Source organism: Diaporthe batatas (assembly GCF_019321695.1).
Source record: "Diaporthe batatas strain CRI 302-4 chromosome Unknown Contig00004, whole genome shotgun sequence".
Taxonomy (NCBI): Eukaryota; Fungi; Ascomycota; class Sordariomycetes; order Diaporthales; family Diaporthaceae; genus Diaporthe; species Diaporthe batatas.
In genome coordinates, this window is record NW_025408551.1 from 2,141,889 (window position 1) to 2,157,912 (window position 16,024).

A 16,024-nucleotide genomic window follows, 5' to 3' on the forward strand; every position below is an offset into this window, starting at 1 on the left:
AATATGGCAGCGAGACAGTACGAGCACCTACTCCCCATGGGAAACGAGAAGCTAATGTCGCCGTTGTGCAGTTACGTGGAGGGCTTCACGCCGCTGGTGCCGCCTCTGGGCGACCAGCCTGCCGCGGCGCGACTACAGCACATTTTTGTGAATGACGGGTCCCCGGCGACATTTGGACATATTGTGGCGAAGCAGTGGCGTTCAGACATTACTAGAGGGAGGAGCACATGGGCCGTAGTCCGCAAGCCCCTCGAGGTCGGGCTCCTGAGGCAAGACCTGGTTAGCGGCGGCGCCAGCGATGTTCTCGGCCAGCACATCAGCGGCGAGTATGTGACGACCTCCTCGGGTGATGAGCCAATTGCAAGTTCCGGCGTGGTTATCATCACATTCCAGCATCTCATCAAGGTCTTGAGCGAGCGCCTGCAGCCAGCAGGTGAAGATGAGGACGACGATGAGAGGGCACACTGGGACTCGGACTGGGACACGGTGCTTGGCAACCCCACCTTTGTCATGAACTTTGCCTTCGGCGACATGAGTTTCGAGATAGCATTCTCCTGCCCGCTCGTGGCGGCGCTGATCGAGGCCTCGACACGGGACGGCGTCTACAAGCCCATGGCGTGCACCGTCTCGAACGATAAGAGGCCATACTTTGGCAGGGCATGGCGCGGAGTCAAGACGCAAGAGATCTCCACCCTCGGGACGGGGCAGACGGCCCTGGGCTTCCATGGTCACGAGTCTCAGCAGGCAGACGGGCCTACGGGAACCCCCGGGCGGATCGAGAGGCTGCTGTCCGAGATCAACAGCGAGGGCTCGCGGGCTGGTGGGAGGACACTGCTGCTGATGGACCCGAGTCTGCTTCAGTATCTCCCAGAGGGCCATGGGCTTCAGTTTGCGGACCGGCCCGAGTTTCTTCGTGGGCCTGGGGCCGTGGAGGACATATGTCTCGACAACAAGACCACATACACGGGTCAGGTCAGCGGCATCGACGAAATCGTCATACTCCCGTATGCGGACGGGTTCAGTGTTGTCCGGGGCCAGAGTGTGCTCTGCACGGATAAGCTCGGCGTGCGGCGTTCACAGGCAGAGGTCAGGTATTACGGCTCCTGCAACCAGGAATCAGAGCCCCAGCCGCGGGCCAGGGTCCTCATGACACACGAGGAGTTCGCGCAGCTGTCCCCTCACTGCGAGACGTCTGCTGCCCACACCCAGGATCTCGCGCGACTGCTGGTCTGTTGTAAGCTCGTGTGGCCGGGCCTGGCCTTTGCGGACATGCCTGTGCTTCTCCCCTCGGACAAGCACGCCGTGTGCGACCAAGAGGATGTTCTTGTCACCATGGGGGTTCTGGCGATGCCCGGGTCCGGGAACGAACCCTGCAGGGGGACGGTCCTGACCAGCCTGGGGCGTACGACGGGCATGCTACTGAAGCAGGGCGTGCGGAGTGTCCACAGCGCACACCTGCTAGCGCAGCTGTCGGCCGCGGAGGGGGGCAGCGCTGCGCTGGACAAGGACAGCAGTGCCACCCGGGAGGCCATACTCGCGCTCGCCATCCTCACGGAGATCAACGCGCGCGGCGAGACGAACACCAGCAGGGTCGTTTCTTCGGTCGAGGGACGGCACGGTGACAGGTCCTGGTACGAGGATAACCTGAAGGGGGTGGCAAAGGGCAAGGCCGGGCGCGGCCCGATCTGGTTGGCGCTGGGCATCTGGCATTTTCTCATGCACAACTACATGCTGAGAGGCACGCTGCGGTGGGGCCTGAGCCTGGGCAAGAAGAACCCATGGCCTTCCAAGCTGCTGAACGGGGGTGAAATCCTCATAGACGTCGAGAGGTCGCTGCGGTGGGACCGGCGCCTGGAAGGCTTCAACGACATCCGCGCGCAGCTGTCGGGGGAGAAGCCGGTGCATGAGCTCGGCGACACGCCCCTGACGCGCCAGGAGCTCCTGGCCGTCGAGGTGGCTCTCGTGAGGGCGTTCGCGGACCGGATCATGGTGGTGCAGGACCATGGTGACACGTTCGTGGCATGGGATATGGCGTCGGGCGTTGAACTCGACCGGCCATTTCCCACACAGGAGCCGCAGGTCTGGTGGGACAGTTGCCGAAGCAGCGATGCTCTACCCGGCGGAGAGACATCTCCGGTCTTCTGTGTCTACACCTACCTGGTCTCTGCGTTGGGCCCTGACGGCAAGACCGTTGTCAGGCAGGCCGCCGACCCGACACATGTGTCTGCCCGGTCTGTGCGGCTCGCCCTCGAAGGGACGAATCGCTGGCAGCAAGTCCGGCTCCAGTTAGCAATCGATCGCGTGCCGGGGGGAGGGCAGGCCAGGTGAACGGCGACGAGCCCTGCGTCCCAGTGCGAACGGGCTGTATGTATCAGCCATGGTACTGCTGCCACGTCGGTGGCCTGGCTCGTGGGCGGTGGAGTCGTCGGGCGCGCGGAAACTACGGTGGTTGCCTGCAAGGTGGTGTCTGACTGCTAGTCGTGAGTTGTGATTGTGGGTTGGCTGTGGGAGTCGAACGGAGTCTGTTTTGTGGGTTGACCTTGAATATACTTTTAATACCAGATGCATTGTAACTCGTCATTCTTGCAGCGTGATGTTCGCCACGTGTCAGCCGGGCCGAGGATGCAAGTGCGACCTTGACCGCAGCGGCATCCCATTCCATGTAAGACCATTGGTCAACCCCACGATTGGCGCTCCACGGCCCGCAGGTAGTATCCGGCCCAGCCCTGGGGCTATGCGATATCATACCCCTCAGGGTCACCTGTCAACACGATCGAGTCATATGGAGTTGGGTTGCATTGGTTGTTTGGTTCGTCAGGCAGGGCTTGTCAATTATGGCATGTGAGGTCAAGTTACATTCATTGGTTTATTAGGTTCAAGGTTTGTGGATGCCCGGCCTGGCCGACTGCCTTCCTGGTGTGGGGTCCCCTGCCGGCCTGATTTTGTTGTTGCCCGACCCGTTCCTTTCTCAACCCATGCCACCCAAGACCAACTGGTCGACTTCAGCCCGTGTGGGGTCACACCTGCTGAGATGGACGTGTAGTAACGCGCCTGCGTAGAGTCACTGGTCAGCGTCAAGGTGGGCGTAGAGCCGTGGGTGTGGGGAGCTTACAGGCACGCGGTGATGTGCGACATGCATCTGGTGGTTGGCCAGTGCGAGGCCGGTAGGCTGGCGCAGAAGGATTGGTTTTGTCTTGTGGGTAGTTGGTGAGGGTTGACTGCTCTTGGAAAAGATGAGGTCGGCGAGGGTAGTATTGAGCTGTGAGACTCGTCAGCCTCCTTCCCGGCCAGCAGCAGGCTGACGATGAAAGCACATACCTTGCCGTCGAGTTATGAGTGACGCCCTCATGGTTCCCCAGATGGATTCTGACTGGGCGACTCGATCTCATCCCATTTGATCGCAGTTTGGTGGCTCGCCTTTTCGTGTCCATCCAGGATTTTCCTCTCGTATTGTTCAGGGTAGTTCGCGCCTGGGCTGGGTAGCTGATTGGCACGTCTGGTGTGTCGACCACGAGTGACAGTTCCGTCTTTACCGGGATGGCGCTGCCCGCGATGGCTTTCTAGGGCGTCGATTATATGGGGGTGGGCGCTCTGTGCAGTCTCGAAGTTGTGACCAAGGCTCGGGGATTGGCTGGTGGTGGAGTTGTCGGCGGCGAGCAAGCTGCGGCGAAACCTGCCGTGTCACCAGGCTGTGTAATCTGGCCATCTGTTAGCTGGGCTGGCCTGGACGAGGTCTCTAGTTTGGGAGTTGTAGGGTAAGACATCACAGACAGGTGACTCACATGACTGTTCCTCATATGGACTGCAGCACCAAGGCCGTGACCCTTTGCTCCGACCAGCCACCCCCCCTTCGACCCTTCACGGTGAGAGGAATGCGACGATGTTGCCCGCCATCCCACCCACGTCGTCCACTCCTCTCCCTCAAACCACCGGGCTACGGCGGCGACGCGCAAAATCCGTCAAGCTTCCGGGATGGAAGCAGCAGGACATATCGTGACCGCCATGTGGCATTCTCACCCAGACACGGTGCCCACAGCACTGCGCCGGAACTATCTCGCATCAGGCGTCACCCCTAGGACCCCTTTCCCCACTTGTACCCCGGCTCTAACGGATCGTCGGTTTCTTCTTCCATCTCGGTGTCAATCCCGGTGTCCGCCTGACCCATGGTCGTACCAGGGAGCGATCCGAAGGCCTTTCTCGAAGTAGTGGCCTGCTACGAACGCGACCCCGTGCCTGCCGTTGCAGTTGCCTTTGGGTCCTCCTTCGGGGCTCCAGATCTCAGACGGAGCTGTTGCGCCTTTTCGATCAACCGCTTGGCCGAATCCAGCAGACTGTCAAGCTCGTCTGAGCCGGCGTCCGCGCCCCCCTGGCCGTCGCCAGTGATGGTGTCTGATCCTGGGTTCTCAGTAGCCGGAGCGTCCTCCATGACCTCGTTCTCGCCATCCTCGACCTCCTTCTGGAGGGTGCACTGCTTGGGGATCGACGCGCCGTACTCCTGCTTGATGGTGTCCCACGACATACCCTCGAGCTCCCCCGGTTGCATCTTCCTCCAGTTAAACTTCGACATCGAGTTCAACTTTTCGACGAGACCCTTGTCCTGCAGGTCTTTTCTGGTGTACGGCCAGGCCCCTTCGAGCTCAGGCGGCATCTCCCCGTTGCAGCAGGCATCGGAGTAGTCGATGGCAATCCTGATCGGGCAGTACATGGGCTTGACGACCCGAACCATGGGCTTGCGCCTCCTCTCGACCACCAGCTTAGTGAATAAAAGGCGCAGGCGCCTGTTGGCCTCCAACGAGCCCTTGTCCACCGGCTTCAGCTCCCACCCGATCAGAATCGAGCAGTACGCGTTTCCGCCCTTGGGGTCGACCCCGTCCAGGTTGTGCCCACGACCGTGAGCCGAGACTCCGTGGAACGGACAGATGACCGTTCTATGATCCCTCGACGACGCCTTATGGCACACGCCAGTCTTGTGCTTCTTGCCGCCGCAAGCCTCGCACTCCCTGTTGCGCCCCAGGGTGTTCGACGTAGTTGCCGCCGAAGCCACCGAGGCGGTGTCGTCGTCTCCCGTGAGGTCGATGTCGACCGGCCGCAGGGGCTTTCGGTATGCGCTCTGGAACACGTCCCCTCTCTCGCCCTGATCGTGGATCGGTTGGATCGTCATCAACATCCTGTCTGTGCCGACGCTCTTTGCAGCCTCTCGAACGACCGCATACCCAGTCGGGTCCCGGCAGTCGAACGCTATGTCCACAGCACCCGATCGGGTCGGGTTAGGTGTCACCAGGGTCCCGCCCCTCTGGGTTGGGTCCGTCGACTCGAAACGGACGACCTTGCCAGACATGTCGACCTCGCGCCTGATGTCATTGGTGTTCGACATCTTGACCCTGAGATTCCGCCTATCGGACGACTCGGCCATCGCCTCGTCGACCGAGCTCGCGAGCCGCTTGCCCAGGACGGTTCCTGGCACTCGATCTCCTCCAGCCGAACTGGAGGCCCGACTCGCGGTCAGTGAAGACCAGTCTCTCCCCGATGCTTTACGGGCATCCGCTTGACCACCACCCAGCGAGATGCTCGCGGACGTTTTCTCCCCCGCCTTATCGGCAGGAGACCCACTCGAAGAATTGGCGCGCTTCTCGCCATTGCCACCCCCAGTTGACGAAGACATTTTGATGCTGATAATTGAACAAAAAAAAGTTCAATACCGCTGTCGATCGTACACGTCATTAGTAAATGGTTCCTGATGTCAAGAAGAAAGAATTCTCATGACATGGCGGTGGGGGCAACTTACCGTTTGCTGTCGCTGGAGGGGAAAAGAAAGAAAGTCGAAAAACAAATCGCAGTCCCTAGGCTGGCGTATTACCTCGAGCAGAGCCACCTGTCCGAATGAGGGAATAAGTGGGGCGCACCGCCTGACGGGGTCTGGGTCGACGCAACGGAGCTGTGTACAGGACAATACAGGCCAGTCGAGAGGCAGAGTTGGGCGGTGGGAGTGCAACCTTGCTGAATTCAGATATTGACGACGTTCGATACCAGTGACATGTGTACTGGAAAAGGAGGGCATTCTCATCTGCACCCGACACTGCCAGGACAACTACCCCACTACGACAATAAAACCATGTTCCTTATTTTACAGTCCCCTCTAAATTATCTCTGCTGATTTCAACTCGTTGCCGAACGGCCTCTTGACATGTCAGTGTCAGTACTGCAGTGGAGCAACTGGTGTGGCACAAGGGCTGCGTCGGGTGTAGCATCTCGAGCATGTGTTTTGTCTGACGGTAGACGCTCCATTCTCACACCACAAACACCAGGGTCCGAGAGATGCTAGTCTACCAGCTGATACAGCCCATGTTCCTCTGACGGGATCTTGCCGGTAACCCATTGTTGCTTTCCTAAAGAGTGTGTTTGTGAGGGTCTCCCTGGTCCTGGCCTGTTATCTGACCGCGTCGAGGGCTGGGCCACATCTAGGCGGAGGTCTCCGGCTATCCTTAATACACAAAAATAGACTACTACTATAACTACTCCTATGCTGCATGCACTGATTCACTCTACTCGCAAAACAGCACCTGAAAAAAGCCAACCTTAGAAGGTGACAACTTCGGGGGCTGCAGATGAGTGCGGCATGGACGAAAAATTCCAACAACAATATCATAAAGTCAAACCCATCAGCCAGGCGATGGCAACTACAAAGGGGTTAGTTCTAGGAGCTGGGATTCTCCAGGTACGACTCTCAGTTCCACCGTATTAAAGTGTCAGAATGTACAGTCCAGTGCCCAGTAAAGATGCGTAATGTCGCTCCTATCTGACACTCTAGGTTGCTGAGTGTGTCGCCGCGGTTTAGCTAAGGACAGGACAGAAAACATCGGTCCACGTCCGATAGAAATAGGGAAGAATTCCTATGGATTCTAAGTGTTTTGTCAGTGGAAAAGCCGGGGTTCTTTCATGCATGGCGCTGAACCAAGGCGTTATTCTCCAGGATAGGGTGGGAGAGGTCAAGCCCAGGGTGTGATCACCTGGAACCAAAGACAAACGGTCACCCTCCAGTAGAGACACACCGCATAAGAGCCCACACCCGCTGGACAGCTTGAATCTCGAGCTCCAAAGCTCAACTGGGGGGGGGGGCAAAGAAAAGTGGGGACCTCCAGCAGCTGTTTGTCGACTTTCTCGGCCACGATTCGAGAGACTGTTTTTCCTTCCTTCCTTCCAACCACAACAACCACCACAACCACCACCATTCTCTCTTTTGACCTTTGACCGAATTTAAAAGAACATCGGCTATCATCGTCAAAATGTTTACCCCAAGATCCTTCAGAATGGCCTCTCAAAAGGCCAAAGTCTTTTTTGCAAAGGTCTTGGATAAGGCGGCCAAGCTCCTCATGGAGGAGGCTGGGCTCCCCGCCAGGGCGGCGGTGGCAGAGGCGGACGGCATGTGCTTCGAGGCGTTCGACAGAGCCCTCAACCTGGCCATGGAGGAGTCAGAGAGAAAGGCAGTGCAGTGCGACTGGCTCGTCGTCATCGCTGGGCGCTTCTTGTGGGTCGTGGCTTGTAAGTAATCCCAACACACCCTTCAGGTCGATCTTTCCACCAGTCGCCCGCCACCCCCCCTCCCGTCATGCCCCAGCCTATCTTGGGAGCTTTTTTATGCCATTTTTATTCTTCCTCGATTCACTGGCCTTCGAACTGTGATGTGCCCACTAACATATTTCATGAAAACAGGCGAGCATTGCGGGTATTCTCTGGAGACCATGCCACCAATCGGCGACCTCGTTGTCCCGGCCCGCCCGATGAAGGGTGATGATGCGACCGCATCACCGGATCACCTCAGGCGCATCAAGCACGCCCTGGAGACGTTTGTCGCGCAAGGGGAGGCCCTAAAGCAACGGCAGAAGGAAATCATGGAGAAATTGCCTTAGTCACACTAGGCCTCGAGCCCGCCCACATCTCGGGCCCTGGACAGCGGGAAGGGGCTGGACAGGCCTCGCAAGCTAGATCCAATGGTACGCCGGCATTCTACACAGAGAACCGCTGGAGAACATGGCTGGCACGAGCGAGCAGGATAAGAACCAGGTGGGAGAGGCTGGCGGCCCTGTCCGTCACCGGATAGGAAAAGAGTGTATGGACTTTGGGCAACACTGAAGACAGCAAGGAGGGGCGGGTGGTCTGTTGACCAGAGAGCATCGAAACGGGTAGTCTGGTCTGCACAAGAAGGCTTTGTGTTTAAGGTCCAAATAGACAATAATGGTTTCGCCTCTATTTGGTATACGTCCGAAGACATGCACGTGCCTCTACAGCCGATCACTCGCTTGAATGGGTCATCTTCAATACGACAACTCTTCAACCCCCCAACTTGCTACTACAGCATGGCTGCTTCATAAAGTGCTTCGCGGGCGAGACCATCCTCGATTGCTACAGCTGGTCGTTGTTCAACCCGTTCCTACACCGGGGAGACGGGGCCACCGAGGCCGCGAGGAAAGAGGTGGTTGATGCCCTAGCCAAGGACCTCGGTCAGGACTTCTCGTTCAGCCAGCTCTGCCGCAGCAACATGGCCATCGACACACTGTGGTCATGGGGGGCATTCCAGCTCACGTGGCCCTGGCTCCACATGTCGGACGAGTACCCCCTTGGGAAGCCCATGTTGACCCCCAAGCAGATGGCAAAGCATGGAGCAGTGTCCTGGGATGGCGTCAAGCCGGCCACCCTCCAGGAACGAGTCAACCAGGTCTCGTCTGAGGAGCCAGACAACAGGGGCACGGTGTGCATCTTCTTCGGGAGCCCGAGGATGATGCAGGTGGATCTCAACCCTGGCGAGGGATGCGGCCACTCGCTCAACAACCTCTTCCACTTCACGGCAACCAGGTGGGAGCTCGAGCAAGACGAGGCCCGGCCCGAGCGGGGCTGGATGCGCCGGCGGGGCGAGCAGGCATATGTGCTCATCGCTGCCGTGAAGAAGCGTCAAGGTCCCGGCGGCTCGGACTCGATCAGGCTCTTCGCAGGAGACGGAGAAGAGACACTGCCGCCCACGCCAACCGGCATCAGGCCGCCCGACTGGGGGTTCTCACCGTCCGAGCCCGTCCCCGTGGGCTGTCGGCTCTCTCTCTTCTACGAGACCACCGACAGTACCACGCCAAGTGCCGAAATCCACGTACGCCGTGATGGCCCCATTGGCCTGCCGAGGGAGTTCCACCTCCACCTGCTGGACCTCTTTGAGAAGCAGGCGGAACACGACCGCCTTCATCCCGAGGCCATGTTCCAGGAACCGGTGGAAGCCACCGTGGGTGCGACAACGCACGTCGAGGGGGGCGAGGCGGGTGGCGACCTGGACCAAGACATGGACGACGTCGAGGAGATAGTCAGCGCCGAGGAGATGGTCAAAGCCGAGGAGATGGATGACGTCGAGGAGGGCGAAGTCAGGGACGTCGAGGCGCATGAGGTCGAGGCGCACGAGATCGACGTCGACGAGGGGAAGGACAGCAACGCAGATGAGAGCGAGGTCAGCGATGTCAAGAAGGACCACGATAGCGAAGTCGAGGGTCACGAGAACACGAGCGGCGACACGGCAAGTGAGTCTGTCAAGAGTGAATCCGGTACAGGGGTGCCATACTCACTCACCGCGAGTATGACCGAGTTCTTCCGGAACCCTCATCAGCAGGCACCAGGTGTGCCGGGCACGGATGCGTCGAGGAGCACAGGTGACCGACGAGGGCGCGGGCGAGATCAGACGCCATCGCAGCCAGGCGAGCCCGCTGGCGAGTCACGCCAAGGGGCACCGAGCCTTGCCGATGAAATGACGGCATTTTTCCGCCAGAGCCAACCCCGCCAGAGCCATTTCCGCCAGAGCCAGTCTCAGCAGGGATCACGGGGTAGCCACGCCGGTCACGACGGCAACGCGGAGGGCAGAGAAGAGTCTACACGGACGGCGCCGCCCCCAACGGGCCCGAGGGAGTTCCCTGACTCATTGTGGGCCCCACCGATTAGCCGGGGAGGAAGATATGGACGACGCCGAGGAAGGTCTCAACGCCAGGGAAGAGGCCGTGGGGGTGGGCGGTAAGGGGCGGGCCGTTGAGGTTGTGGCCCGGGCAGGAGATTGACAGATAGCATCAATCAAGAAGCAAGTTGACTTCCTGTAGATTTGTCACTCATGGCAGTGCCCGGCCATGTCGTAGCTTGCAGTGCCTCTGACATGTTTGATGTGATGTCCCTCGGGACAGGCCTAAATGTATATGGGGTGAGACTTGCGCCGCCGGGGCCCACCGCAATACACTTGTGGTCCGATCCCGAACGGTCGCTTCGTGATGCTGAGAAGAATGGGGTGATCTTTCGGCTGGCTTGGACGTGCCTCCGGGGCGGAGGACAGGGAGGAGGCTGAGCTGTCCTCAGTGACGCTGGTGCAGCAGAACGCAACTGCCATCCTAGTATATGAATGCCTCAAGACGCTGCATCAGCCACGCGAGAACAAAGATTTAGACGTAGATGTATCAGAACGGACAGAATGGGGCCTACCCTTCCTTACCTAGTAGACTACCGTATTGTCTGAGTCATGTCTCCTTTGATCTTCAGGAACTTATACTCTAAAGGCCTAGAGCCGTTCGATAGTCTCAACAAGGTGGGCTTCGCGGCACAGCTTCTTCGGATCTTGAAGATTCACGACCGCACGGGAGGGCACTACCTCGTGTCGGCAGCTCACGGGACATTATCGACGAGCTTCACTTCTGCCGGTCTGAAGTTCACTGATGGAAGCGCCTTCGATGCGGGCCTCATTAACCACAGGACTTGACACCAACATCCAGGAGGAGACTTGACGATTGTTGGCCCTGAAGTTGGGAATCTGCTTGAAGCTGACAACGGGTGGGATAAGGAGGCCGAGGTTCGAGGCGCCACGGGCGAAAGTGATCAACCCCTAAGTATCTCGCTCTGCGATTGAAAACCTGGTTGCCACAGACCCGGCTATCTGGCATACCTCCGGGGACTTGGGCATGGCGAGACAATTCTCCAGAGTTTTAGCATTCCGGATTGAGGCCGAGGGAACACCACGCGCGCCGTGCACCAAGACCCATAGGTGGTGTTATCATGGAATGTAGTGGGATTAGACCAGAGTATTCTACCTTAGCCTGTTTCTTGGGGAAAGCTTCAGATACTTCTAGTGTCTACCCAGATTTTCCATAAATAGGGGAGTCTGTAATTATGGGACCGTTGTTTAAGCTTAACCTAACGTATGGCGCGGCTAAGCGTTTAACATTCCGTATTGTCCTTCCTGGCTGCTTGGTAAATACTACCTAACATTTCCGGCATTCTTCCCCGCTTGAAAAAGCTCGTATCCCTCGGGGCTCCTCACCGCAACTGGTGAGGATCCACACCACCCCCGTAGCGGCTGTGGGCTCTGATTAGCTATCCGGCATCTACGGTACTTATAAACGCAGGATAACGCCTTGTAGAACTCTCCCTGTCCTGATTTGTACCAGTTTCGAGGTCATCATTATACCATTTCAGGAGCGAGAGAGTTGTCACAATAATAATGGGCGTCGCATCGTTAGCCCATATCGCTACCATCTTGAGCGCCACGCTTGTGTCGTCTGCACAAGCGGCTCCATGGTCACCACCGGCTCTGAAGACCCGCCAAGGCGGTGTCGGCGTGTTGGATATCTCGATACCGCCGAACCGCAAAGATGACCGGTTCTACACAGTGAGTAGCCCATTGACACGAGAACGCACCCGTCCGCCCTCGAAACCCTCCTTCTGACTGCAAACCCCGCAGGTCGACATAGACTTCGAAGGCCAGAGCCTGCCGGCGCTTTTGGATACCGGCTCTGCGGATCTGTTCGTGGCCTCGACAGAATGTCCTACTGATGATGAGACGAGTGGGTGCTTTGGACTGACAGAGCAGTTTGTAATTGATGTGAGTGAGCCGATGGACTGTCTCCCCTGGTGACTTGAACGGATGCGGGTTTTGATCATCTCGACCGATATTATTTCATAAACCATCTATCGGATTTCTCAACTATGGATCAGACTTCTCGTTACTGACAGGATCCCAGAACAACACGCACCTGGTCCCCAACGAGACCTTCTATACAATTGTTGGAGAGGGTGGTGTCAGTGGAAACCAGAGTCTCTTGGACATTGGTCTTGGCGGTATAGTCGGGGCCGATATTGCAACAGGTGTGCTCCCTTCACCCACGCACTCGATCTGCACAGGGCTAACCCAGCCGCAGGTCTCATCAACTACGCGGTGCAGAACCAGTTCCAGGGTGCAAGCTTCTCGGGCCTCATTGGCTTGAGCATGATCGCCGTCTCGCGGCAGAAATATTTCAACGACCGTCTTCCGCTGTTCGATGCCCTCGTTTCCAGCGGTGTCGTCGAGAAGCCTGTCTTCTCCGCCAGCTTCCCGCGCCTGGGCGACCCTGACTCGGAACCGGTGGGCAAGTTGACCCTGGGTGGCATCGAGCCGGCGTACGCGGACCTCAACATCACTTACAGTGATATCATCAACAGCACCAAGTACGTAAACATGCCGCTGATTTGTGTTAACCCACCCTGAAATAATCTGACCGTCGCCAACTAGCTACAACTACGAAGACCTGCCGCTGCAGGCACAAGGCTGGGCGATCGAATTGCAGGGGATCCGCGTGAACGGTGTGACTGTCAACCTAACCAGAGGTCGTAAGTCGTCTCAGCTCTCAGAGTCCAAGGAATTCCGCACTCACTATACGGGATAAAATCTAGAACTCGACGAAGCCGGGCGTTACATGTCGCTCATGGACACCGGAGGCTCGGATATCCTCGTGCGATATGATGAGCTCGTCGCCATCGCCGGGCTGTTCAAGGGGCCGGTCATCTTCCAGAACATGCACGATCTCTACTACGACTGCTCGATCCCGCAGCTGCTCGAGCTCAAGTACAACGACCAGTGGTTCCCTATTGACCCCTTGGACATCATCAACCCGAGCGACCACGGGATGGTAAATGGCACAGAGATGTAAGCACCGACCTGTCCCTATTCATGTCTTCAATGTTGCCCGAGACATCATCTTATATCTAACACGTCTTCCTTCCTGCAGGTGCAAGGCCCAGATCAGCTCTTGGAGCCGTGTGTTTGCCGATTCTATCATTGGCGTGCCCTTCTTCCGTTCAGCCTTCAGTGTCTTCGATTATGTTACACCAGACTTCTATAGTGTACAGCCACGTGTTGGGCTCGCGCCTCTGGTGGATGGGCCAGCTGCTATTGCGAGGTATCCCCAGGTTTATAAGAACCGCCTTTTATAAGTAGTATAATAAATTATAAATATTATTATTAAAATATATAATTCTTATACATTCCTTGTATTAATAATTTATAGGAATTTACTCGGGTTTACGACACTTTCCTTGATGGAATCATCAAGGGCCTCCAACGACGAGGCCCACAGCAGAGACTCTGACACGGGCAGCTCGTCCACGAGCCCGGGCGACCATGATGGAACCTCGGATGGCGCTGGACGGGGCAACCCCGACAGCCCGGCGGCTGCACAAGCGCAGCGGGCCAAATTCACGACAGGGTCAAAAGGCCCACTCGGGGCGAAGGCTGTAGTTGAGAACATGCAGCATGCGAAGCCATCTGCAGGAGATGGATGACCTTATGATTTCGGTATTGTCGGACGATGACTCCGCGGCCTCGGAGGCACAGGAGTGGGCCGAGCTGGACAAGGGGCTCACGCGGCTCGCGAGCATTGCCGACATCGAGCCACAGCAGCTGCTGTTGATCCGCGACAGGCTGCCCGGCGAGCCTGGGCCCTGCGCTTGCGAGGCTCATCGCGGGTTGTTACCCAGACGATGACAGCATCAGCAAGATGCCGAAGAGGTACATGGACCTCCTCGGGAAGGACCAGGCGGTCCTGGCGCAGCGGGCGGTGCCGCTGGTCCCCAGTCAGGACGTGAACGCACTGCGAAAAGATCTCCAGGACGCCAACGAGAAGATGCTCGACTACACCAACACGAGGAACCAGGAGGAGCAGGCACAGCAGCGGCAGAAGATGGCGCTGCTGGAGAGGCAACTGGAGGGGCTCCAGCGCGGGAACCAGCGCGGGAACCAGGAGGTCCAGGTCCTCAGGCAGACAGGCAGCGCCTGGAGCGGGACGCCGGGAACCTCGGGGCCAAGGCTACCGCGGCGCGGGAGAAGCTGGAGCGTCTCATGGCCGAGAAGAACGAGCTGTGGAAGGATAAGGCCGGTCTGGTCAGGGATAAGCAGGGCCTTGTGATCCGCGTCCAAGAGGCCGAGTCCTGGCTGGAACAGCTCGACAAGAGCTACAAGGAGAGGCTCCTGGGGCTGTAGCGAGGGGAGGCGAGCCGGCGAGTGGGCAAAGGTGATGAGGGAGTCCTGAGGCCCGCCGAGGTGATGTGACCGGAGTCATCACGACATCGAAAGGTGGTGAGGGCATCCCAAGGCCCGCGAAGGTAATATGACCCCGCCGAGGTAATATGAGGCCGGCTTCAGTGGAGCCGTCAGGGCATGTCAGGTTGACGTGAGAAGCCTCACAGACATGCCTTCACTCAGAGGGCGCTGTCCAGCTTGCTAGGCACCCCGATGCTGGGTGGGAGTACGGTCGCGACCTTCTCACCTGCAATCTCATATGTAACCTCACATCTAACTTTACTTGGATTCCTCTTTATTGTCTCACGGGTATCGACCTGTATGAAAGCTCGTATTACTTATGGACATCTTATGTTCATTCATGCTGCCGAATTTTATGTTTTGTGTTCTTTACATTGTTGTTCTGGTGGCTTATGTATTCTATGGTCAAGTCCACACCCTCCCCTGCCACCCGGTCAGAAGTTGCAAGTGTATAGGAAACCGGGAGCAACCGAATAGCCTCCACCAGAGTCGATGTATTAGGAATTATGATTATTGCCGTTGTGTGGCGGTGAAATGTGATGTGCAAGCGGCACAGCAAGCAGCCTGCCTCGTGCTTGACCGGTGGTTGACCGTCGGCTCGATGTGATGATACTTGCACTCGCCAGTGCACGTAGCGGCGGCATCAGAAAGGAGGTGCGCGATGTGGTATGGTAAGGGTCGGGCGTCCATGCGGTCAGTGATTATGTCGTCACGACGCTTGTCGATGCTGTCGAGCATCAGACTTGGCTTGTCCGGGATTTGTTTGATGGTGAGCCGTGAAGAGTATCGAGGCTGGACGTCTTGGGGACCTTTGCGAGCGATGTCTTGTGTCCGACTGGCAGTTCATATTTTGGTGTACTGCCTTTGCCGCCTCCAACCTCAACCCTGCTACCGTTTCGTCAACCGTCGTGGTTGACCTCGCACACCTGGTTCCGTACCCCAACGAGTCTTCTGATCCAATGGCTCCTTTCCATATCGTGCTTTGCTTGTTGTTTTGCATCGTTCCGACGTAGCAGTCTGTTTTTTTTTTTTTTTTTTTTTTTGATTTTGTTGTGGCGACTATGGCTGGAGGATTCGTGATGGTATGATGCGTCCGGCACGGCCAGAGACGATGACGGCCGCGCACATTAGTCTCTTGTTATGGGGTAGGCGATGGCTAACGGCACCCCTTCAAGGATCCGCACGAGTTGTGGAAGATGGATTGCGAGCTATTCATCTCCCGGGTCAGTTGTCAGGGACGGTTGGCTGCATTGCGAGGTGAACATACCACGCCGTCTGTTGATGCGCCATGCAAGAGCGGCAGCTTCTCTGTCGATCATCCGTCGGGATCCATGAACACGCTCAATGTCTGATCGCTCCTCGATGTTGGGCGCCGTGCACTTGTCTGACTTCTTTGTCGAGGGACTGGTTTTTGTGGTCTCGCAGGTATGCACATGAGATGTGGTCTGGTTCTCGAGAGTCTGGTCAACTTGGTCTCTCGAGGTCTGAGGCCAAGTCTGGGGAGAGGGATCAGGTGGTAACTTACAGCTCATCGCCCCGTACCAAGAATGAAACGCCTGCTGCTCTTCCTGGCTCCCCGTGTGTTGGTATTTGTCGTCTCCCCCTTCCCCGGCCCACAGCCCCTTTCAGACCACTCATGTACTCCACGCAGGACGCGACGATGTT

The 16,024-nt window shown here is 57.6% G+C and overlaps 5 protein-coding genes across 5 annotated transcripts; 4 read left to right on the top strand and 1 right to left on the bottom strand.

Annotated features, from left to right (window-relative positions):
• Window positions 1-3: 3 nt before the first annotated feature.
• On the top strand, window positions 4-2,328 carry KVR01_004771 (uncharacterized protein; the record flags this gene model as incomplete). Its single annotated transcript, XM_044788128.1, has 1 exon — window positions 4-2,328. One exon carries the CDS (start codon window positions 4-6, stop codon window positions 2,326-2,328), a length of 2,325 nt encoding a protein of 774 aa, XP_044646935.1.
• Window positions 2,329-4,213: 1,885 nt separating this feature from the next.
• On the bottom strand, window positions 4,214-5,662 carry KVR01_004718 (uncharacterized protein; the record flags this gene model as incomplete). Its single annotated transcript, XM_044781396.1, has 1 exon — window positions 4,214-5,662. One exon carries the CDS (start codon window positions 5,660-5,662, stop codon window positions 4,214-4,216), a length of 1,449 nt encoding a protein of 482 aa, XP_044646882.1.
• A 1,645-nt stretch (window positions 5,663-7,307) lies between these two features.
• KVR01_004635 (uncharacterized protein) lies at window positions 7,308-7,907 on the top strand (the record flags this gene model as incomplete). The annotated part of the gene is made up of 2 exons (XM_044784035.1): window positions 7,308-7,539; window positions 7,711-7,907. The coding sequence occupies 2 exons, from the start codon at window positions 7,308-7,310 to the stop codon at window positions 7,905-7,907; spliced, it is 429 nt and encodes a 142-aa protein (XP_044646799.1).
• Window positions 7,908-8,028: 121 nt separating this feature from the next.
• KVR01_004482 (uncharacterized protein) lies at window positions 8,029-10,066 on the top strand (the record flags this gene model as incomplete). The annotated part of the gene is made up of 2 exons (XM_044782649.1): window positions 8,029-8,061; window positions 8,372-10,066. 2 exons carry the CDS (start codon window positions 8,029-8,031, stop codon window positions 10,040-10,042), a joined length of 1,704 nt encoding a protein of 567 aa, XP_044646646.1. The 3' UTR covers window positions 10,043-10,066.
• A 1,414-nt stretch (window positions 10,067-11,480) lies between these two features.
• Window positions 11,481-13,254, top strand: KVR01_004412 (uncharacterized protein; the record flags this gene model as incomplete). Its single annotated transcript, XM_044783753.1, has 7 exons — window positions 11,481-11,674; window positions 11,747-11,887; window positions 12,027-12,150; window positions 12,204-12,489; window positions 12,554-12,651; window positions 12,715-12,967; window positions 13,050-13,254. Exons 1-7 carry the CDS (start codon window positions 11,507-11,509, stop codon window positions 13,252-13,254), a joined length of 1,275 nt encoding a protein of 424 aa, XP_044646576.1. The 5' UTR covers window positions 11,481-11,506.
• Window positions 13,255-16,024: the final 2,770 nt, after the last annotated feature.